This window comes from Elephantulus edwardii, unplaced genomic scaffold (genome assembly GCF_000299155.1).
Source record: "Elephantulus edwardii isolate Elephantulus edwardi_28Jun2011 unplaced genomic scaffold, EleEdw1.0 scaffold00259, whole genome shotgun sequence".
In the NCBI taxonomy this organism is placed as follows: Eukaryota; Metazoa; Chordata; class Mammalia; order Macroscelidea; family Macroscelididae; genus Elephantulus; species Elephantulus edwardii.
Window position 1 is genome coordinate 2,549,225 of NW_006400009.1, and position 25,370 is coordinate 2,574,594.

At 41.7% G+C, this 25,370-nt stretch overlaps 1 protein-coding gene across 2 annotated transcripts in view; it reads right to left on the reverse strand.

Annotated features, from left to right (window-relative positions):
• Positions 1 to 25,370, reverse strand: part of SPOCK1 (sparc/osteonectin, cwcv and kazal-like domains proteoglycan (testican) 1) — an 867,883-nt gene that overhangs the window by 538,081 nt on the left and 304,432 nt on the right. Inside the window, exons 3-4 of one of the 2 annotated variants that reach the window (XM_006899493.1) lie at positions 14,607 to 14,615; positions 6,485 to 6,530 (exon numbers count right to left, since the gene is read on the reverse strand). In XM_006899493.1, coding sequence (XP_006899555.1) covers positions 6,485 to 6,530; positions 14,607 to 14,615 — 55 coding nt within the window. The remainder of the gene's footprint in view (positions 1 to 6,484; positions 6,531 to 14,606; positions 14,616 to 25,370) is intronic. The other variant, XM_006899494.1, reaches the window with a different exon arrangement.

The window sequence follows — 25,370 nt, forward strand, 5'->3', positions numbered from 1 at the left end:
GACTGGTGAGCACATGCAGGGCTGCATCTGTTTCCTGAAACGCCTCAGCTAGTACCCCATCAATTCCTGTGGCCATTTTGGTTGTGGGTTTTTTTGTTTTTGTTTTGTTTTGTTTTTTTCCAATGTCTTCATTGCAGCTTGGGCTTCTTCCTTAATACCACTGGTTCTTGATCACATGCTACTTCCTGTAATTGTTCTGTGTTGACCAATTTTTTTGGTATCATGACTCTGTGTATTCCTTTCACTTCTTTTGATGGTTCCTGAATCACTCCAGATTTTGCCTGTAGAATCCTTAAGTATTGCAACTTGAGGCTTTAATTTGTTCTTTCATCCACGCAGCTTGAGAAATGCTGAGCGTGTTCTTCCCTTTTGGATTCCCAACTCCATCCAGCTCCTTGCCCTTCTCATCATGTCTTCTCAGAGATGTCTTTTGAAATCTTCTGTTATCTTATCTCAGCATTCCTTCCCCTTGTTTTGGTTTCTTTCCAGTGCAAATTTCAGACCCTGTTCTGATAGTCATTTTGTTTTTCTCTTTTTTGTTTTTGTTATACCCTTTTGCTTTCTTCATGTATGAGGTCCTTGCACAATTAATATGACCTTAGGCAACAGTGCCCACTGTGTCAAATCTATTCTTAAGATGGTTTTAAAAATTCTGATAGATGTAGAGTGAGAAATAAGAATACTTAGTCATATAAATTTAGAAAATGTTAGGTTAAAAAGACTTCTTTTAGGTTTTTAGGTTATTGATGAGTATTGTGAAGCACCAAAAGAGGAATGAGTATGCATGTAACCCAAATTTATTTTAGGATTGTTTGGGGGGATGGGAAGCATATCACTGAACAATGATTTTCAAATCTCACCTTGAGAAAGCACCAGATTTCTATTTGCTCAACATGCCTCTGATTTTGGATTTAGTTGAAGAAAAGGAGCCCTGGTGGCATAGTGATTAAACACTGGCAACAAACCAAAAAAATGGCAGTTCAAACAAACCAGAGGCAGAATGCAAGTAAGATGTGACAGCATGCTTCTGCAGCTTTGGGGACCCTATGAGGCAGTTTTGCTCAATAAACTTGCTGTCTTAGGTTAAACTGTTTCCCCTGTAAATATATGTATGTAATGATGTAATGTGGAAGTTACATAATGGTCTCTCATGATGTGATACAGCAGCCAGCAGCTGTAAGTGGATTAAAGTTGCCATGTTGTTGTTGTTAGGTGCCACTGAGTCTAGTGTAACTCAGAGGGACCCTATCTATGAACAGCCAACCTGAAACCTGCCCTCTCCTGTGCCATCCTTAACATCTCTGAGGCACTAGAAACCATTGCTGAAGTCACAAGAGTCAGTATATGCCTTTGAGGGTCTTCCTCTCCTTTCAAGCATGATGTCTTCCTCCACCTTTCCAAGCACTATGTCTCTTTCCAAGGAATAGCCTTACCTAGCTTCATGTGAAATGTACAAAAGAGGGAGCTTACAACACCCTTAATACCAACATAGCCCTACTCTGATGTAAAGGAAATGTTCCTGGACTGTAGCCTATAATGCCTTTTACCTTCCAAGAGATGAAAGGAGAGAAAAATAAGCAGATAAAAGGGGACCTTAGTAGGAGCAAAAAAGAATCACCAGGAGCAGAATGCATCCTTTAGACCAGGACCCAACATGGGAAATTTTTTTGACAAAGGAAAAAGAGATGGGTCTATAAATTCTGGGGGAAGCAAGGACCTTCCTTCAGAACTGACAGAGAAAGCCTCCCCTTAGAGCTGTTCTTTGCCATTGAGTTGGAACCAACTCATAGCTGACCCTCCAGCAATTAATCCTTCTCCTGTAGAGCAGCTGGTGGATTCAAACTTGCAGCTGCTCCCTTTGGGATTGTAGCGCAGCTTCTTAACACTGGGCCACCAGAGCTCAAACTTCTAGATGCCTACCCTGTGAAAGAACAGACTTCTGTTTGTTAAAGTCACCCACTTGTGCCATAGCTATTACAGCAGCACTAGCTAGGACAGTTTCTATGAGTCAGAATGGATTTGACAGCAGTGGGTTGGGTTTAAGGGGAGAAGTCTATGAGTAGAGAGAATGTTTGAACACATGACTACTAACTGAACGGATAGTGACTTGAATTGACCTGTAGACAAACCTGGTAATTTGCTTGCGAAATGTGACAGCTTAGAAAATTCTATGGAGCAGGTTCTGCTTTCACACATGCAGTCTTCCTGGATTAGAAATGACTCCATAGCAACCAGCAACAAGCTGAGCAAAGATGTCAAAAAGGTAAAGTGGTAGAGTTAGTCTAAAACTCTGCAGTCATTCCAGAGCCCTCAACCTCAGTCAGGCTAGCAGCCAGGTCTATCAAGGGCCTCTTCGCTGCCTAACCAAGACAGGAGGTCCATTTGCTTTTGTCCAGTGTCCCATCAAACTGTGCAGCTGCTGCTCTCTCTGCAGCATGTTCTTCTTTGTGGGCTTCATAAAGAAAATTACACACCTGAATTAATCATTGTTCCTTCAATTCTAAACTCTTGTCTGTACTATCTCTGAGGATTTTACATTAAATTATTACAATCAAAAAGGATATACTACTTCACCCAAATCTGATATGATTCCTATTCAGAAAGCCTGAAGTTGATGACTATTATCCTCCACTGATGGAAGCCTTAATGATTCACTTAAAGATAATAAGTTAAAGACCTTCTCAGGCCCATTGTGGGGGGAGCTTCAGAGGAAGCACTTTTCTTCTGTCTTGGAAGCAATTACATGATAAATGCTCACTCCATGATGCCCTATTGTTCAGAGTTCAGTAAATATCTTAAAATAGAGGGGCAATTATAGTTAAGTAAGTATTTCTTAGGAGCTTTGGTGGTGCAGTGGTTACACACTTGGCTACTAATCAAAGGGCTGGTACTTGCAACTCACCAGCTGCTCTGAGTCAAACCATTCACACCAACACATAAGACAATCAGAAGTCACACGGGCATTTCAGAAGTCAAGCTACTGAGACGCATATGACAAATCTGATCATTATGACAGCCCCAGCCCAGGACTCCAAGGCAATGAATGATAAGACAGGAAAGTCACCTACCGGATGTAATTTTGCAAGAATTCTTTGAATTCTTAATGTAAATGTTAGTTGTAGTTGTGTACCTTCGAATAGGAACTGATTCATAACTGACCCTCAAGTGGGTTTTCAGAGGCAGTAAATCACATGGGAAGAGATTGTCCATCCTTCTCCCACAGAGCAGATGGTGGATTCGAACCATACGCCTTCAGGATTGCAGCACAGCTTCTTATGACTAGGCCACCAGAGCTCCCTATTATTGAGTAACCAAATCAAAACTTCTAAAACATTACCTCCTTCATTTTTTTATTTCTCTGCTCAAAAATCATCAATGATTCCCATTGCCAAGAAAACCACCCTCAAACTTGGTCGGTTCATATGGAGGATCCTTCAAAATCGGCCTCAGGTTCACTTTTCTGAGTGCCTGATACCAGAACTCTCCACTCCACTCCTTCCTGCCCCTCTGCTCTCCCTACATTTCAATGCCCCTCCACATCCATCTCCCTCCTAAAGGACCTCCCCCCAGCCCACATTTGCCATATGAAACTTCACAATGCTTTTCAACAAGTCTCATTTCTGCAGATCATGTTTTCCTCAAGCACGAAACCACCTTAACCATATTAGATGGGATCCCCCCGCCCTTAGCATAGGAGGGGAAATGACTTCCCTCTGTAACAGACAACTTCCACAGGAGTTCAGCAATTCTCCTATTTTTTAGAAGATGAAATGTTCCACATCTTCCGTGCCTGTGGTTTCTATTTCACCAAGCGGTGTCAGCGCTGATATAGTAACCTCCCATTTTTATTGAGCAGCACACAGTGTAATTGATGACATCTGCTGGGGCTGATATTTTAAGTGAAGGCTATTCTCAGCTCTGCCTGCTCTCACCATGGCTCTGTATATAAATAGCCAACAGCAGCTACACCTGAGGTAGAAAGTGGGGCTACTAGGCTAAGGTTCTCAATTATAACCCATAAAGTCATTAGATTTTTTCCTGGAGGATTTATCTAAGCAGCTAAGTTCCAAGCATATAGGATTAGAAAAAGAGGGAACAAGCACAGGGCGCCTCAGGTAGGCATGTTTGCCACTATTCCTAAGAAATAAAAAAAGAAAAAAACCTTCCTAAACCTTTCAGGGAGTTCTGGTGGCCTCATGGGTAAGAAGCTGCAGTAGTAACCCAAAGACAGGCAATCTGAATCCACTAGTCCCTCCTGTGGAGACAGATGGGCAATCTCTTCCCATGTGACTTAAAGCCTCTAAAATTCAATGACAACACTCAATGGCAATGAGTTGAGTGGAAGCTGAGTTTTTGGACTTTCTAGTGGAACAGATTTAAACATCATGTTCTTTTTGATGCTTGTATTATAAGCCTCAAGCGAAAGGAAGCAATCATTTATATTTGCAAGCGGCCAATGATGCTCGCCTGCATCCTACGGATTATTAGTAAATATATTTTTTTTCTTCCCTCCTGGCAAAGCATTTGTACTTATTTGCAAGCCTTGGAGAAGAATTTTTATAGGACGGGTATTTATTAGTTTCTTCCTTTAAGTAACAAAACAAAACAAAGTTCATTACGATTTTCAGTTGAATTAACTTCAGCAACACAAGCCTGGTGGGCTGCTTTCAGAGCACCTTATATCGACACAGGGAGTGTGCTGCTCGGCATATATTCTTCACAAATGAAACTATTTTTCTAAAGAAGTTATTGAATTTTTTAAAATTTTTTTGTGTGTACCCGGGTGGTACAGTGGTTAATTACTTGATGGTTAATGGTGAGGTTGGTAATTCAAAGCCACCATGGGAGAAAGATGTAACTTCCATAAAGATTAGCAGCTTTGGAAAGCAGGCTGGGCAATACTACTCTGTCCTGCAGGGGTCGCTCTAAGTTGAGATCAACTCATCTTCAAGTGGTGTGTTTGATGGACAATCTTCAAACTAAATTGCAAATGCCCTCATATCCTTTAACATATAGAATCATAAGAACTTGGTCACTGTTAAAGTTGCAAAGGAGTGAGGCCCTCAGAGGCTGCTGAAAGAGAAAAGTCAAAACCAAGAGACAAAACCTGCAAAGCTACACTTTCCCTGACATTCTGTGTCTCTCTCCCTCTCTCACCTTCCCTCCCTGCCCCTTCTTCTTCCTCTCACTCATATTTTCTCTCTCTCTCTCTCTCTCTCTCTCTCACACACACACACACACACACACACACACACACACACTCTCACAACCCCCAATAAAAGTTCCTATATCCTCGCATGCTTCCCTCACTTGCATCACAGGCCACACTCCACTGCGACAGTGAACTTGTTTACCTCTAGTATCCACATTCTCCAGGGAAGCTACCATCCCTTAACCCCCCTCTGTACCCCACACCTGGCATGAAGCTTAGGAGCTTTGTGGGAATACAACAATGCTTGGGAAAGAAGGGGAATGGGCGGGGGAGGAAGAGAAATGGTATACTACTTCAAGGCATGTGCTACACACACACACACACACACACACACACACACACACACACAGAGACATTTTAAAACCTCCCCCTCCAGGTCAGAATCCAGAGAAAGTAACTCATTAAAGAGGGAGCGCAGAAGGCAGAGAGAGTCACCGTGCTTTGCTAACCACCATGCTCACATCAAACACCTAAACTAAAGCTAATTCTCAGAAGTGTGCATTCTTTGAGACCGGAGTGGCATACATTTTACTCGGTTTTGGCATTAACTGTATCTACGTACTTAAAACACAATCCACCATTATGTTCAGCAGCAGGGGTCTGTGCCTACAGCGGTGGCAGCACACGGAACAGGAAACAGAGATGTGATTCAACGCAGCGCCACATTCTGACTTAAATAACTTACAGGAGAGATGCTGCTAATGCTTTGCAACTTCCACCAGGAGACCAGCTCTGTGTTGGCCGGTGTGAACAGAAAAGGCCCTCTGAGTACAAGGTTTAAACACAAGTGGTTTCCACTCTAAAGAAGCTTCTACTCTGACACGATGAAGAAGCTATTTAACAAACAGGAGGGCTCTTGAAAGCCTCAGGGGACTTTTTTTCCAGAAAGAAAGTTTTCTTCCCCTGGCTCGTATGAACCGGAGTGCCTTTTCATTCACAGACTGGTTCAACAATGAACTCACTGGACTCAGTCCCGCAATCATCCAGATTAGCCTCACGGCATTTTACTAACCACCTTCTAACAAAACCAGTCATAAGACTGGACTGGTCACTTTAATGGAAAATACTGAAAAATCTGTCACAGGTACAACCTCAGAGAAAGAACCGATTTGATAGGATCATCTCTGTCATCCCAGTTAGTTCAGTCCCCAGAGTCTATCAAATCAGACAACGAGCTGACCTTTATGGAAATACCAACCCAGTATGCAAGGAAGGAAAATTCAGCTCAGCATTTTCCAAAGCACATATAGCAAGAAATAGTGCATCCTTTACCTTGGTCAAAGGGCTTGTTGGGATTCCAGCTTCTGAAATAATCATCCTATATAAGGGGAAAAAAGTAGAGAACCGATTAGATTTCAGGAAGCACCTTACATAACTGCACAAAGATCTGCCTTTCTCCTCACCTCCCAAAACACCAAGGAAAGCATTAACAGCGTAGAAATCTTTACCCCAAATGAGCATTAATGTGCATTCAAAACTATCAACTTACTTTGCAAATTCTTGTCTTTCAAACTGTTTGTATTAAACACTTGGAATAGTATAAACACTTCAGCCCAGTAAGGAGACAGCATTGCTCTTCTTGGTTTGACATACAAGCTGAGACAACTTCTAAGAACAAGGTATATTTGCTATCAATTATACCGCAGGTGATGCCTTGCTGCTCTCACTTATGATTAAGCCTCTGTGTTTGCAACAGCTGATAATCCAACTGTCAACATTTCTTTTACATGGAGACACATAACAAGTGGTACACAGTTCCAGTTTTCTAACACTCGCAAGATCAAAAACCAAAAGGCCATTCAAATGTTAGAACTAATCAAATATATGCTTTCAGTTTAGTGCCTTTGTTCCAGGCATGATAAATAATAACAAAAATAATACAGAGCTGGCCAATGTGTCTATTCACAACTATGTCTTTCTTGCATGCAGCTTACGTCAGTTTCTGCTCAGAGGTGAGACACTTCACTGCTGTGAAAATGCAAAGGTCTCAGCCACTCACATTTTCATAGCTATCCCACTTCTCGCCCGGTGCTGATGACTCTCTTCTTTCAAAGGACTCCTGCTCCTCAGTATTGTTTCCTTCTGTGTACATTGACCCCATGACACACTTACTATGTCAGCAAAACTAAACACAACTTGCAAGACAGAATACCATCATATGTTCTCTCTACATCATCTTTAAGGTACTTGCCCTTTTCCAGTTCATTTCTTCCTAAATACACCTAAAAATACTAAATATTTGCTGTGTGTTTGGCAAGTATTCAGCATGCTGCAGTTTCAGGGGGGAGCTGTCCAAAGTGGGCCTTCAGTTTCTCTTCTGGAGCGGTTAATTTACATGTTAGTGCTCAGTTATTTTCAATTATTGTCCATGATGTCTCCTGCCATGGTGTATCTCTACCATGAGCTCATCTGAATCATCGAGGTCTCTGTGTCATTCAGTCATCTGACTTTATTAGATCTTTGTTGCATCCTCGTAAGCCTTAAACAGATTTTAGGAAACTGGATTTAGAGAGAAATCCGAACATACTGCATCTTGGGCAGTGACTCCGTTCTGCACAGCATGAATAAACATGAACAGGATCTTCTGGTTCCTGGGGCATCTGTATTAAGTTCTTTTTAACTTCAAGAAATTGGCCCACTTAGCTCTGGCATTAATTTTACAGTATAACTGGCCGTTTTCACCCGTCTGGGCAGAAAGTATTTGAGGTCTACACCATGAATTATCATGAAGACATCTTAAAATAATCCCTCTGTGATATTTCTCTCCACATTATTTTAAATGCAATCCTAATCTTTTAGAACTCTGCTTTCTGAAATGCCTAGAATATGTTAAATTATTTTAAAGGTTGAAAGGTTGATAGAAAAGGTGCTGCCTAATTTCTCGCTTTTATGATCAATAAAATGCACTTAGCCTTAAAGAGCCCTGGTAGAAAAGCAGATTAAGTGACTGAAAAGCTGGCAGTTCAAACCCATCAATCTCCTTCCATCAAGATTTCCAGCATCTACTATTACACTGTGTGAAATAAGTCACAAAAGGACAGATATTGTAGAACCTCATTATTATAAAAAGCTGAATGTTCACGTATAGAAATATTTATTTGTTGGTTACCAGGGATAGGAAGAGAAGGAAAGGGAAGACGTAAATCAGTAAATAGATAATGTTGTTGGTGGTTGGTGCCACAGAGGCAGCTCACAGTGACCCTCTGCACAAGAGAATGAAATCCCGCCCTGTCCGACACCATCCTCACAATGTCGACCATGCTTAAGCCCACTGCTCCAGTCATGCTGCTGATCCGCCTCATAGAGGGTCCTCTCCTTCACTGATCATCTTTTCCAAGGATTGCCCTCCCCACCCCGACAGTCTCACGCTCTTTACTCCTAAGGAGCATTCTGACTGCATGTCTTAAAAGATAGGTTGGTTTGGTTCTTTTTTAAAGCCATGGCTGGGAGGGGAGGGCTGGGCGAGGAGAAAAGTGCAACAATGAATGAATGGAAATCTAAGATCTCTGTAAATGTTCATTAAAAATTATTATAATAAAATCTAAAAAAGAAAAGCCATGGCTGATTTACTGTTCTTTGCCAGCACTACAATTCAAAGGCAAATGTACAACAGCCACCTACTGAGATGAGTTAAGGAAAAGGAAATATACAATAAGGGAGTGCTGAGAACAAAACAACTAAAGAAAGAGAAGGTATACAACTGGGTGAAGTGTGGTCACAATGTGGATGTAACTGATAGCATAAAACAAAATATGCATGAATGGATGAATGGAAAACTAATTCGTCCTGTAAACTTTCACTCAGCCTACAGTTAAATAAATATTAGATTTATAACCTCAAATCTGATGGAGGCTCAAAAGAGTCATAATCATTCAATGGTAGTGATGTTCTTGCTTGGTTTTTTTTCTGATACTCTTAGCTCCAAACAAGCATGACACCAACTCATTTGGATTACTGGAGAAAAACAATAATGAAATGTCCATCCTTCCAACTGTGGTTCATCAATGTCCTCTTCACATACAGAGGATGGCACCCATGTTCAGGGGCAATTTGGAGTCTTGTGAAATATTTTCTACTTGAACATACTGTTCTAATACATGGGAGCCCCTGGAAAGTTAAGATATGTGTCTGACTGGAAAGAGCTGGGGCAAAAGACAAATTCCTTTACTTTAATTTCACTTGTCACATTCTCTTTGATGTCAAAGAAAAGTTTAAGCTGGTCTCAGGAACTGAATATCCTCTAATGACTTCCATATACTTTATAACCTGGATGGAATGAGAAACGTTCTTCTGGACCTTGTCACTTTCACAGGTTAACTATAATTGCCATTTTTACATATTTCTTGGGGAAAATCACAGTTTTAAATATAAAGCCTCTAAAAGCAGATCTCTGCATTAGAATACCTAAAACTCATTGCAAATGCAATAATACTGCCTAATTGCTGCCAGAATGTGAAAGTACACCTTGAGTGAAAACTCATTATGCAAAACAAGTCCTTCAGACAGCCCCTTGCCCAACAAGGCCAAGCTAGGGCGAAAAATGATTCTCAGAATTACACTGCCCTTGCTTGCCCTGTCATAATAAATAGGATTGCCAAAGCAGGAAACAGTGAGGTAGGAACTGAAAACAACAAAAACTTCAAGTATAACAACTTTGGCAATAAGCAAAAGATAAAATCCTTTATCACAGAACACAGGGGTCAGGGTCATAAGCACATATGAACGTGTTCTAGGCACCAGAGCCCACCTGAGGGGATACTCAGGGGCATGGTAGTGAGGCTTTTGGTCTCTCAGCGGAGAGTGCTGTGCTAGAGGCCAGAGTGTGAGGTGCTGAAGCACATGGGACACTCTCTCCACAGTGTCCCTGTCAGGTCCAGTAGGGGAGTGCTAGCAGGCTGGGGCTGTAGTGACTAATGCACCCTGCAAGCTGGGTGAAGTGCTGGGAAAACATCATCCAATTCTAGGCAGAATGAACCAATGATAAAGGAAAGTCTCATCTAGAGCTTCAGCTCTTGATATTTTACTTATCTCTGTCTGAGTCCCAGGGATGTTCAAAGGGCATCATGACAGCTATCTGTAGCCTGGGTCCAACACACCATCATTGCCAGCACTATAATTTTTCCCATGTTCTGGTGGCCCTAACCCAGCTTGCCTTTTATATTGTTTTCCTACGGAAATGAAAAATTCAGCGCAGCGTATGTGTTACACCATCTTAAAACAAACATCACTGCAAAGAGAATGGTGTGGGTAGGTAATTAAGCAACAATGAATGAGTATTTTTTAAAAAACTGAACTGGGAGAGGGGTAAAATGTGCAACAATGAATGAATAAAAATCTAACTTCTCTGTAACTGTTCGTTAAAAATCACAATTAAAAGGAAATTTTCTTTTAAAAAAACCCAAAACAAACAGCTCCATCGCTACCTGTGCTATCGATAGTTGCATCCATTTCTAATAGTTACAATCTTCACACCAGGTGTGCTGGGCCTTTCCCAGACTGCTGTGGTGCTATGTTCTTGATGTGTGTGCCTGGAATCCAGGTCAGATCCCAAAAGAGCCCCAGAGCCCTGCCTGACCTCTGATCTACCTTCTGGCCCAATAAACTTGTGGTCTTTTAAAATTCAGAATGTGATGAAAGGCATACTGGATGTGTCAGATCAAACTTGCTAGGCAAAGCATATCTTCCTGAATTTGTGTCTTGACTGGTAATTTTATCATTTAGTGTTGAAGCTTTTTTGAAAAGACTTGCAAGGACCACAGTAACAGTTAATTAGGTTTGGGTGTTTTGTTGGGTTTTTGTGTCTTGTTGTTTTTTGGGGATTTTTTTAAAAAATAAACTTTTCATGATGATATGGGTGAAAGTTTACAGAGCAAATTGTTTCCCCTTTCAACAATTCTTTCACATTTTGTTTCCTGACATTCTTGGCAATTCCCACACTGTAATATAGCACTTTACCACTTCTTTCAGTGTTTACTTTTTCCATTCATCTTTCTTTCCTGCCTTCTGAGCTTTTCCCCAGGCAAGTGGTACCTTTTTGATCTCTTAAAGTTGATCTAAGAAGTGAGTTCCTCCCTGGTAGTGCTGTTGAAATCGGCCTATCATCTGTCTGGAAGTTGAGCTATAGGAAGTTCAGGTCTAGGCTGGAATGATGTTTTAGGGATTTTTCAACACTCCCTATAAGACCTGTAAATTGGATCTCTTACTATTTTTACCTTTATCCTGCAGTTCTCTAAGTCTATCTACAACCTCCTACGACAATTCCTTTCAGAGTAGTTCACCATGGTAGCAAGACATCAAAAGTTATTTTTTTAATGCATAAACCTAAACAGAAAATTGTATTTCTAAATATAGCCGTTTACTAAGTTCAATAACTCCCACTACTACATGACAAGGGCCAAGGAATGAAGTATGGCAGTGTTAACTATATGTTTATATTTTATAGGCTACACTGCTGTCGTATAACTAAGTGAGAACTTGGTTAGAGGGGGCAGAGAACAGGCTTGAAAAAAAGCCCATTTTTCAATATCATTTTGTAAATGAAAAGTATCCAATTCATTTTTTAGAAGAGACTCAACTAGATGGCTCATAACAACAACTTAAAATCTTGAAGAACTTGTATATTTAAATAAGCTTTAGATTTCGACACATTGGCTAATGTCCAAAATTCTGAAGTATCCCTGGGTATCCAAATAGTATAAACGGAACCATAAAATCATAGTTAAAAAGCAACAAATGTCTATCTCTAGGAAGAAGGGGATGGTGCTTATGGTAGAGTAAAATGGGTGTCTATCAGAAATTGAGTGGAGAAATCTCCTACTCAAAGGTATCTGTAGAATCAAAGGTGGGGAGCAATCAGGGCCCAAATTATTTTTGCTCTGCGCAGCTGATCAACATAGATAAAACTGCATTTCTCGGCTTATCTCACTAACTAAAAATCTCACTATCATGGCATCAGATCCTGTGAAATTAGTGGCACCAAGTGGCTGGTGAAAAGGATTTTAATTCTGAATTTTCATCAGTGTTGAAGATACTCTATTCTGATAAGCAGTCATGGGAAAGGAAATCCATTTTACAGTATCTATATATTAGCCAGCCACAGGACATTCTCTACACTGTACCCTCCAAAGAAAGCATCTGCCGAGCATGAATGACACAAAAATATTGCTGCTATAATTTGTATGATTATGCTCTTCATTGCAGAAGATCATAAGCAACTGGGAAGCCTGGGGTTCCAGCTCATTTTGAAAAGGAGCCTAGATTTTCATTCTCTTGTCCATCCCATAGCCTCAAAATGCCTAAGGCAATTCAGCTTCAATATTGCTTAGGGCCTTGTCTATTAAGTGGTGTGTGTCTCGGTTCCAAACACTGTCACAGCAGACTCTGAGGAAGAAATAGGGTGGCAGAACCAAACGCAAAGGACTTCTGAAACCCAACTCTGTTCCTGATTAGGAATACGCTGATGCAATTTATTCTATACCTTAAAGCTTCGGATACCACAAAGGCATTCAGTTCACGTGGAACTGATAGCTTCTCCCTTGTATGTATTTTAGCTGAACTGTTTGAACCAGGAAGAGTCACCTAAGGACTATTGAGATAATACAAATCGCCAGCCTGGAAAATAAATGGGAGCCTCATTTGAACAGACTAGGAGTGAGCAAGAGAGATGTGGACAGAAGGAAGCAAGGTGAAGCAAGGTGTGTGCCCAGGTCCACCATAATGACCCCAAAAGAACTCGTGTCCTGCAAGGCCAGGTGGATTCAAGCCAAGATTGTAGACACAGAGCCAGGTCGCACTTTACCAGACCCAAAACTCTTTAAGAGAGTAATTCAAGGACTGTGGACAAACTGTTTTTAAAAAGGATTCAATGCAAACTAGCTTAGGTTAATATTAAAACTTTTGACCAGGAAGATTAGGAGAGAGGGATGGTTGGTCGTGGGTGGGAAGAGACCTTCTGAAAAGATAACAGAAGTCACTGGAAAAGTGAACGTTCTAGATTATAATGCACCTCTTGGATAACGTAACAAGTGCCTGTAACTTTCATTTATGGGCAGTATAAATCCTTACTAAGCAAGTGACTGACGCATGGGCTCAAGTGTGTCAGGAAGTGTGAGGATGACACAGGAAAAGGACAGGGGTCAGATCTGCTGTTCACAGGGTGGCTGTGGGTCACACATGACTCTGCAGCACCTAACAACAGCAACAACAACAACAACAAGCAAACTGATGTGAGGTACAAAACATTCCATTTTGGGGGAACGGATGTGTTTCTCTTGCAACTATTTTTAAGGTGTTCCTATTCATAATTCTGGACAAGCAATGAGCTTGTTCCCAATCTTCTCAACTGGGTTTGCCCCTTCTGTGCCTACTGAAGAATTCCAGTAAGAATCCTTCTGAAAAAAAGTAGTCCAACCCACTATCCCCACTCAGAGCACTGACTTAAGGTACCCTATCCTTCTTTTTTCAGACACCATTCACAGAATCTCTGTACAACAGAGACTAGGACCATGTATATGAATACACTTCTATATGCATTGTATCTATCAGGCTTAGAAAGGTGGAGGGTCAGCATAAGAGAGGAAGACCCTCAACAAGATGTACTGACATAGTGACTGTAACAATGGGCTCGAGTAGATCAGAAATGACGAGCATGGCACAGATAAGGGGAGGGTTTCCATCCATTGCTCATAGGGCCATTATGAGTGAAAGAGACTCAATGACACACAGCAACAACAACATATGCATATATATCACCTACACTCACTCACATCTAGGTTACTCTGAGGAGGAGGAGGTCTTACTCACCTGCACTTCCCCAAGGCATCATTCCGCAGCACACATTAATTGTTTGCTAAATTATACCAAATATAAGTTGCTACACCTTGATTAACATCTCTATATCCCTGTGAAAGTTTCCTGATTGTCACAGGCACGTGTCTGTGTGTGTGTGCGCGCGTGCACACAGTACAGGTACAGTATCTGTTTATACACATGCTCTAAATCACTTTCATCCTGAATAGAGCAATTCTTTGATAAATTGGTCTGACATTTGCTTTAAAGTCCTGCAGGCCTTAGACAAAATGATTTCGAAAATAACAATGTCAGTTGCTCTGTTCTTTCAATAAATAACCCACCAGTAAAACACAGATAATAACTGGCAATCATACTTGTACTGTAACTAATGAGAAAAGATAAAGCCGCAAATGGACTGTTTATATGCATTTGATAAATTGCATCCCCTGGATATACCAATGAAAAATAAATATGTGCAGTGCTGGTTCACTGAGCTAAAACAAATATTTACCACTGAGATTTAGGATTTAGAATGAAATTTACATTTTATTTGGCAACTATTTTGATGCTATGTCTACATACAGTTGAAAAGTCAAAAACCTACCTCAACTTCCTGAGTACGCAAGCAAATGAGAAAAAAATATAAAAGAATGACATCAAACAATGGGAAAGAATGTAAACATTTTTACATAATTACATCAGATTTTCAAATCATTATAATATTAAAAAGATTACAATAGAATATTTTCTCTTAAGACACTTAAGACACCAACAATCACCCTTTTGTAAAGGTCACACTGTTCACCAAGTTTATGGGAAAGGACTTAGGTACTTGGGAAGAATAACTGAGGTGGGGAAAAAGCTGAGTGTGCTCTAGCAAGCCATGTCTTTACTGTAAAATAAAGTAGCAAAACTGTAATTAAACCTATGTTCTCAGGCTTGGTGACGCTCTATAAGAATTTCAGATGAATAACTGCTGTGACAACACTCCAAAGGATTAAATTCAATAAAACCTCCAGAATGACATAATTTTTTACCTGAAAATTCCCAAATAACTTAAGAAGCTGAAAACCGAAGAGAGAGATGTGGATTTATGGTCTTGAAAAAAATATGCAAAGCATTGTCATGGTACCACCAGCTAATTAAACGATTATATTCACCACTTCTAATTTCACTGAGGTTATAAGGTATGTTGAAATCATTATGGAATATTTAGTTCTTGAGACTTGCTCAAACCTTTCTTTTACATTATTACTTTTTATCTGACTCTGACAGTCTACCCAGAGTGATGAGAAGTGACCTGCTGACTTGGCCTTTGGCAAAGAGAAAGACTGCATCTGAGGTTCCTTTCCTCCAATACTCTGCATTTGAGTGTTCTTCGGGGGATGTGACTAGTGCACGGTATCCCACTATATTGCCCAAGACCAAGGGTTTCTACCCACACTCAAAGCCACCTGTACCCTGGACCTCACTGGAAAACTCATCCAAAACATGTCAGAGCTAACTAGGAACAGCCTCTGAAAATCTAGGAAGGGAAACAAAAAACAATACCTCGGAGCTGAAGAAAAATCAGAGAGTGAACAGGGAAAGCTTTGACGAACATGTCTCTCGCACTTATCAGCCGAGTGGCTCAACACCGTCCACCCAGCTTTGCTGGCTGCCATTTCCTTAACCACACGCCAAAACCTCTGTCACCTCCCTTGAAGGACAGTTTCAACAAGCTGCAGCCACAAAGTGCTTTGCATATTATTTGACAAAATAATTATTCAATAAATAATAGGTAAAGCTTTCATGTCCACATCCAAAAGTGTATAAGCACTGGTATGTTACAGGGACAGGGTATTACGAGGTAGGTTACCAAGTAGGTAAACACTTGGTTTTATAGGATAATTATATGTTAGTAATCTAAATAACTTGGAGAAGAATGTCACGCTTGGAAAGAAGGAGGGGACAAAACAAGAGAGGAAGACCTTGGATGAGATGGACTGACTCTGTGACTGGGTTAACGGGGGTAGATGTGTCAGAGACAATGAATTTGATTCAAGATGAGAGCTAGGTTCAGAGATGCTATACACAGGGTCACTATAAGTAGCAAGCAACTCAAAGACACATAACAATAACACAACAACAATCTAAATAATGTGGCTTCTACATTTAAGCCTTATCAATAACACTAAGGGGGGAAAGACCAATCACAACCAGGAAAATAAATTATTAGATATTTTAAATGCCTGTAATTTTGTTTCCTGGTGAAAAAGTGCAATGACATCTTAAAACTGGGATCACAGACCTGTCTCTATTCTTGAAAAGCCAGGTTTGCATTTTCTGAGACACAGATTCCACAGAGCTGCTGGCACACCAAGGGAAGTGTTGTCAACCATTGGAAGCGAGCACATAGCATAGAAATGTAAACAAATTAATTGAAGTTTCAATTATAATCAACTGTATCTTGATGTGAGGGCTGGGTCTGCTCTGCACAGGCAAAACGTCTGTGTAATCATCAATCTACACACAGGAAGCAGATGGTGTGGAAGCCTGAAAGGGTCCGTCTCATTGGCACACCAAACAAGGAAGACCCCTGCCATCTCAGAGTCCTCTGCATATAACTTTTACTTCCCCTAAAGTACAAATTATTCTGGCCTGGAGCCAAACTTGTCCAAGTATTACAATCCAAATTAATTAGGTCCCACCATCTTTCTGAAACTATTAACCCTTCCTGCCCATAGCTGGCAAGCCTCCATAAGCATCTAGGTGGCACCTTTTAGAGTGAAAAGGGCCAGTAGTTAACCCCACCAGCATCCATGGGAGGCACCAACTACAGGCACAGCTAACACAGCAAGCACCGATGGCTAGCCTCACACTGGAGGAGCTGGTTTACCGTCAGCATAGTCGGGGTGTTGTCAAGCTCCTTAGGTGACTGTAGTGTGCAGCCTCTGGTAGGTTTAGAGGAGCCACACACTATCATAGTCACAGGAACTGAGAGGTGGCCAGGTGCACCCCAGAGATAGCAAGCCAGGTAAACGCCATCAGAGGTTTTCTCCCACTGTCAGAGTCTTCCCTTATGGCATCCCCAGTACAGGACACTGTCCACCTCTGTCCACCTGGCTGCACAGGACACATTCTGCAGATTGGGCATGTCCCTCTTTCTTTCCTTAACAATTCAAGCTTTAACAGTGTCTTTCCTGTTTTCACCTGAATCTCTTTCCCACCTCCCTATTTCTCTGTACACACACAGCTAGCAGTACCTGAGTCCCAGGTTCCTGTAGTGTCTTCTTGAATCACTGTCATACGCGCTAAGCAGCCTTCTATCTCCGCCCGTGCTGTCTTCTATGCTGTTCCAACAGTGACCCTCGCACGTTTTGTTTCAGTTCCAAATGAACTAATTTTTGGTCTTGGAATGTCCCACAGCCTCTTCCACGTCTGAACCTTTGCATCTGCTGCTCTTTCACTGCATGAAATCATCATTCTTACCCTTCTTTGACTAACATCGTTTTCTTCTATGAAATTTTCACTTTGGACACTGCTTTTGTGGGAAGAATTCTCTGCCTTCCATTCCCTATATAACGAAGACCCTAGTAGTAGGTTATGTTCTTCAATTAACAGACGACAGCTCATAAGCAACAGTCTGTGGCTCTTCACTGAATTTTCAGGACTCAGCACAATGCCTTTGATCAGCTACTCAATAAACATCTGGATAAACAGAAAAGACAATTCACCTGTGCTAGGTTCTATGCTAGCTTCAGCTGTAATCCCCTAGCTTCTTCCTCTTATGACTCAAAACTCTTAGGACTCTACGACCTGGAAGTTTATGAGGGAAGAGAAATAGTTCCTTTGTTAAAATAGCTCCAACTGAGGCAATGACTGAACTGTTGGGACCAGTAGGAAGTCACAGTAACATCTTAGAGAGCTTGACCAAGCTGTGGAACAGGAGAGCAGGTGGGCCTCAAGACCATCATCATCCACATCTACCTGCACCCCAAGACACCTCTAGGAACATAAAGTTGTTATGACTTAAGTCACCAGAGCTGCACAGAAATCTGGTGCAAGATTCATGATTTGCATTGAGTTGGATTTGAAATGAGAGAAAGTAACAGTCTTATTAATAGTAATCATCATAGTAATAATAATAGCTATCAATTATTGGGTGGCCAAAATAAACCCAGCACTGTGTTTTGCCCTAACAACGTTTTATTTGATTTAATTTTCTCGTTGAAAAATAGATCTAACTCATTTACCATAGTTTGGGGAACTGAAGCAGAGATAAAATTACTATGTAAAGCCACATGACTAGGGAGAAACAGGCAGGAATCAACCTAAATTTGCCCAACTACAAAGATTATGCTGTGGTCACTAAACTGTCCTGTCTCAATGGCACCCTGGAGTGAGACACAGTGAAATACGTGAAGACTGGAGACCGTGGGGAGAGGATGAGTAACCAGTAGACTGTGGAGACGTAACATGAGGTTGGTAGGCAGAAACAAGGCATGGAAGAGGAATGCATACAGCAGGCTCTCTCCACTCTTGTTCTGACCCTCGGTGTACACAAAGCTTCACCTCTCCCACATCTAAAGATTACCGATCAGCAAGCTCCTGTCCACCTACCACATATCTGGTCCTAGGGAGGCCTGTCCTCCAGATCTCCTCTAACCCTCACCAAGATGACTCCCTGGGCAGACTCATGGTCTCCGGGCCCGCTGACAGCATCCTGTGCAGGCAGGCACCCACCCTGGTGCTTGAAGCAGGCCAGCAGGGGAAGCCAGAGGAGCCCTCTGCCACTGAGAGCTCCGGACTGAACATTTCACACCTGTCTGCAGCCAGCACTCCCCCGGGCCCAGTTCAAAGTCTAAGAGCCAACTCTAAAATCAAAGCACTGTGTGGAGGATGTGGCTTTGGCATCAGTCTACTCTCTGGAAACCCATGGCCACAGACTTTGCATGAAAATTTCATTTCAAAGCACAGCTAGGGTTGCTGCAGTCCACCCAAGCCCTGCCACTGCCCTCCTCTTTGAAGGAACATCTGGGAAAGTTAGCAATAAAGAGTCCCCTCGCTGTGCCCCTAGCTGCGCCCTTTTAGCCCGTCTCTGTACCCTGAGACTTTAGCTTTGGACAACCTGCACAGCAGGTGCTTCTCATCAAAGTCACAGAAACCAATCTTTTCCAGATCCTTTGTCTATTTCAAGTCAATGGTATCAGTCAGGCCCGAAGAGTTCTCATTTGAAATGTGCATTTGCTGCAGTGACATCCGACCCATGATAAGAGGTCACCAGAGTTGGCAAACCTGCTAAAAAATAAACTGTAATTCACTTCCATAACAGTGACTAAAGCTGCCATAGAGGAAGACTGTTATCTCCTCTCCAAGGTACAGTGATTGCTAAAACGAGGGCTCATCACATAGGGAGAACAATCCTGAGACTGACTGACAAATGAGTTGAAATAGGGTTCCAGGAAGCTTAAACAGAAAAAGCACTCCAGCCAGGCCCTGTACATGGGAACTTTCTAACCTGCCCCCGCAGGCAGACTGTTGTCATGCTGGTGTCACTGATATCACATCAACAAAAAGAGAGCCCACAGAACTTACAAGTGAACATTTTTTTATGTCCAGAGAAATATGTGTGTGTTCTCTAGTAGTTTAGCTGCCATGGTCAGGGGACCCATGTTTAGTCCTCTGAACATCAAATTGTCCTATTCCCCTCCAGGGGAACTCATAGAGACTGAGTGAGGTTAAGTCTAGGAAGGAGGCTGGAGTCAGAGGGTAGAGAACTTCAGGCCCAATGATGTATAACTTAATCCGATAGGCACCAGGGAGCAGCAGCTCAACAATTCGTTATCATGGAGTTGGAACTGACCCATAGCAGTCTCCAGTAGGTTTTTGTTGTTGTGTACCATCGAGTCTGAACCAACCCACAGTTGACCTTCCAGCATGTTTTTAGAGGCAGTAAATCACACGGGAAGAAACTGCTCACCTTTCTCCCATGGCACAGCTGGTGGGTTCGAACTGTGTACCATTGGAACTACAGTGCAGTTTCTGAAATCACAAGCTGTAAGTCACATAGGAGATTTCCCATATTTCTCCCATGGAGTTACTGGTGCATTTGAACCTCCAGGAAGGTGTTGTTTTGGGCTTGCAGTGCAACTCCCTATGGAGCAGAGTCATCGCAAGTCTTAATTGGATGGGAGGAGGTAAATCCATTAAATTGATGTTTCCTAGAGTATGCTCTGCTCTGTGTGTGGGGGATACATTAGAGTAGTCCAGTTAGAATCAGGGACAATAGTAACAAAGTTTACATGTGTACAATCATTATTACAGTGTTACTTGCCCGCCCCTATGCTAAGCCACAAAACAGAGGTAAATAACGTTTAGCATTTATGCTCATTAAGCCCACACTTTGGCTAGGTGACAGGAAACCAGAAATGTAGGGAGATGATGCAAACTCCTGTTCTGTAAATGTGGCCATAAACAGGAGCACATGTGAAGAGGATACCAAGTATTCCAGAGAACCAGGATAGACTCAGTTGAGGAGACAGCACAGAACCTGGAGCTTGAAGACAAAGTTGTTTTCTAGGTAAGCATTACACAGAGAGATGGATAGGGCATTGCATGTAAAGGAACCAGTACGTCCAAGAGCATGGGAGTCTGCTGCAATAGCTCTTAATGAGTCAGAAGGGAATGCAACCTGAGCTCAGGGGCAGTAACAGAAAAGGAATATCAGGGGACATGTGACAGCTTTGCTCAGTGCATCTCAAATCTATGACCTGTGGTTTTAGTCAGTGCTTTTCTCTGGCAGTAGGAAGCTCCAGTGGCAGAGTCTTAGGGATCTGAGCCCAAAGGTGATGCCTCTCAGTTCAAATCCACCAGGAGCTCCACAGGAGAAAGATGAGCAACCTTCTCCTCTCATGTCATTTACAGTCTCCAAAAAACATGCTGGAGTTGGTTTCAACTCAAGTCTCTCTGGCAGTAAGAAAAGATGCAGCAATGACAATGCATCTAAAACAATTACAGCCAGCCAACTATATCTGGAAAAGCTGAGCAGTGATAATTGGGTCTGAAAGAGACACAGTGGCCTGTCATGTGCTCCTTCAGGGCCAAGAATGAGAACACACCTTACTTCTCCAAATCCCATCAGCAGGGATCCCCATGTCTCCTGCTAAAAGTACGTGTCAGTCCTTATGAAACACAGCTAGTACCAGCAAATCTGCCTACCCTCCCTTTCATCCTAAAAAAGGCAGATTGCCAGTTTGCTACATCCTCCCCATATTAAATAATTTAATGGCTCTCTCCTGTGGGAAGCTCCAAAGAACAAGGACCAGACCAAGTGACTACTCTCTGGATACCAAGATTCCTGGGGCTCCCCTTTCCCCAAGTTGCTGATACAACTATTATTTCTTCCTCTCATACAGCCTTTCAAAATTCCCAGTCTTATTTGAAGGAGACAAGAAAAGACAGAAGAGACAAACAACCAGGGTTCTTTGGTTCCCCTCTTCTAAAATCAAAACCCTCTGGGGTAGAATTATCAGGTTAGATCATTTATATGGCAATGAATTGCACATCCATAAAGACAATATTTATTGTGGAGTAATGATCAGCCAAGTATACTTTTATTTTTATGCTCTCTTTCCATTTATTATTCGGGAGATAACAGAACTGTTAATAAAAATGCAAGTTCCTTCTAGTTCTAAAAATGCTATGATTCTAAATATGTCAAATAATAAATCAAATATATCTGAAAGCTCTGTGTAAATTAAAAAGCAGCAATTTCCACAGAGTCTGCGTCATGGATAAAACTGCATCACCAAAACCCACACATGCCAATGTGGCTGAGTCATGATTCTCAGTAGTTTGTCAGTTATGTAATTATATAATCATCTTTTTATAATATAATAAAGCACTCAGGGATAAGGTGGTTAGAGGAGGATGCTTCTTGAGGTGTGTTTTGCATTACCTTTTACCTTACAAGAGATACAGGGAAAGAAAAGCAGGCAGAGAAAGGAGAACCTGATTACCACCAACAAAGAAAAGCCAAGGGGCAGAAGATGTCCTTTAGGACCTACAGTCTCAGTACTGAGAAACCCCTAGACCCACAAGATTGATGCCAAGACTAAAGGAGATTTCAAGGAAGACTAGACCCTTAGATGTTAAAGGGAGACAAGGACTTTCCACCAGAGACGTTAAGAGAGTCTTCTCTTAGACTTGGTGCTATGAATGCAAATTTTTCGTCTTCAAAACCATGAGATTGACAGATACATTTACAGAGAAACTTTCAAGCCAGCTTTAGAAGAGGCTGTGGCACCCGGGATGTCACTGCTGATGTCAGCTGGATCCTGGCTGAAAGAAGAGAATACCAGAAGCAAGTCTATTGTGGTTGCTATTGTTATGTGCCATGGAGTTGCCTGCGACTCATATTGACATTATGCACATTAGCTCTGAATCTTGCTCCATCCTGAGCCAATCTCATCATCTCTGACAGACCTAATCTTTTTTTCCCAGTCACTAATGCAATACATCTCATTTGATGTCTCCTCTCTTGTATTGCCCCTCCACCCTTTCAAGCGTGATATCTCTCTCCAAGGACTGGTCCCTCCTGGTCATGTGCCTAAATTATTTGAAACAGAGCTTCAAAATCCTTTCCTCCAGGGAACAGCTTGATTTTATCCTCTTCAGGACATATCTGTTTGTTCACCTGGCAGTCCATGGTATGTTTAACACTCTTCTCCAGCATCACAACACAAAGGCATCTATTCTTCTTCTATCTATATCTTCTTCTATCCTTAGTCACTGTCCAGCTTTCTGATGCATAGCAAGTAATTGAAAAGACCATGGCCTGGATCTGGTGCACCTTAGTCTCCAGACTGACACTGTTGCTCTTAAGTACTCTAGAGAGTTCCCTGATAATAGACTTTCCCAATGCAATTCATCTTTTGATTTCCTGACTGCTGGTGTGAGGAGCATTAATTGTGGAACCAAGCAAGCTGACGCTGTTAACAATCTCAATCTCTGTCTATCATGAAGCTACCAATTGGCCCAGTTGTGAAAATCTTTGTTTTCTTAATGTTGAGCTTCAATGCAAACTAAAGACTACAGTCCTAGACTTTCTCAGTTTTGGCAAGCAAAGTTGTGTCATCTGCATGATGCAGGTTGTTGACAAGTCTTCCTCCAATACTGATGTCCCATTCCTCCTCATAAAGTCCAGCTTCCTAAATGATCTGTTCTGCATATAGATTGAAAAGGCATGGGAATACGGTGCATCCATGATGCACATCTTTCCTTTTCCTAAACCATACACTGTTCCTCTGCTCTGTTCTGGAGACTGCTTCCTGGTCCAAGTATAGGTCCTGCATGAGCACAATTAAGTGGTCTGGAATCCCCATTATCCTCAGAGTTAGCCACAATTTGTTGCCACACAGTCAAATGCCTTTGCATAGCCAATGAAACACAGACAGACATTCCTCTGGTACTCTTCTTTCAGCCAAGAACCAGCTAATGTTGGCTGTGAAGTCCCTAGTGCCATGGGTTCTTCTAAACCCAGCTTGTACATCTGGCAGTTTGTGCTTTATTGTCTGTCTACACAAAGGCATTTGACTGTGTGGATCATAATGAATTAAGACTAATATCGAGAAGAATCAGAATCCCAGACCACTTAATTGTGCCCAAACCTATATTTAGACCAAGAAGTTGTTGTTTGAAAAGAGCAAGGGAACACTGTTGTTGTTATTTTGTATTATACAGTTGGAATTGACCCCTAACTGTGCAAAGTAGCGAGTGACCTCGAGCTGTGTGCCACAAGTGAACACTACATGCTTTAAAATTAAGAAGGGTGTGCAACAGGATTGTATCCCTTCTCCATACCAATTCAATCCCTAGCCTGAGCAAATCATTGGAGAAGCTGGACTCTGTGAAAAAGAATATGGTATCAGGATCAAAGAAAGACCCACTAACAACCTGCATTTGCAGGTGACACAACCTTCCTTGCTGAGAGTGAAGAGGAATTGAAGTGCTAGTTTGATGCAGAAGACCAAGAATTGAATTACAGTCTTCAATATGAAGTGCATTCAGTATTGATAAATCAAATATTCTGACCACTAGACTGATAGGCAACATCATGATACATGGAGAAAAGAGTGAAATTGTCAATAATTTCATCCTATTTGAATCCACAATCAACACCCTTGGCACCAGCAGTCAGGAGATCAGGAGACATATTAAACTGAATCAAGTCTACTGTCAGATACCTCTCCAAATTATTGCAAAGCAATGACATCAATTTGAAGACTAAGGTGTGCCTGATTCAGGCCATGATCTTTGAATCACTTCCTATGCAGCTGAGAGTTGAACAATGAAGGATGATAGAAGAAAAATTTATGCCTTTGAACTGTGGTGTTGGTAAATATCCCATGGACTGCCAAAAGAACAAACAGGTAAGTCTTGGAGAAAGTGCAGTCAGAGTGTTCCTTGAAGGTAATGATGATGAAGCTTTATCTCACATACTTGGGACATGTAGCCAGGAGAGGCTACTCTTTGAAAAGGGACACCATGCTTGAAAAGGTCAAGAGTTGATAAAAGAGAAGATGACACTCAGCCAAATGGACTGACACAGTGACTGCAAGTATGAGCTCAAGTGTGTCAGAGATGATGAGGATGGCACAGGATAGGACAGAGTTCAGATCTGTTGTTCACAGTGTTGCTATGAGTTGTACTTGACTTGATGGCACCTAACAATGACAGTTCTTGAAAATCTTTTTGCTGTCTTTGCAATTACTTGCTATGCATCAGAGAGCTGGACAATGACTAGGGATGATAGAAGGAGAATTGATGTCTTTGAACTGTGGTGCTAGAGAAGGGTACTGAATGTACCATGGACTGCCAGAATAAACAAGTTCATCAAGGAGAAGGGTGAAGCCAGGATGCTCCTTGGAGGCAAGGATTCTGAAGCTTCATCTGACATACCTTGGACATGTTGCAAGGTGAGACCAGTCCTTGGAGAGGGACATCAGACTTGAGAAGGTGGAGGGACAGTGCAGGAGAGGAAGATCCTTGATGAGATGGATTGATTCAGTCACTGGGATAATGGGGGTAGGTGTGTCAGAGACAATAAGGTTGGCACAGGATAGAGCAAGGTTTAGGGCTGTTGTACATAGGGTCACTATGAGCCGCAGGTGACTCGACGGCACATAACAACAAACAACAAAGAAAATGTTTTAGTCGGACTTTTAAATATTTTTTAGAGCTACTGAGCAAAATCTCTTAAAATGATTTCCATGACCAAATTTTTAGTCAAATTATCTGTACCTGGAGACTTTTAAAAGAAATTTGCAAAGAATGCAGAGAAAGAAAACAGAATACCAAGAAGAAAGAGGACTAAAGATTTAGTGGT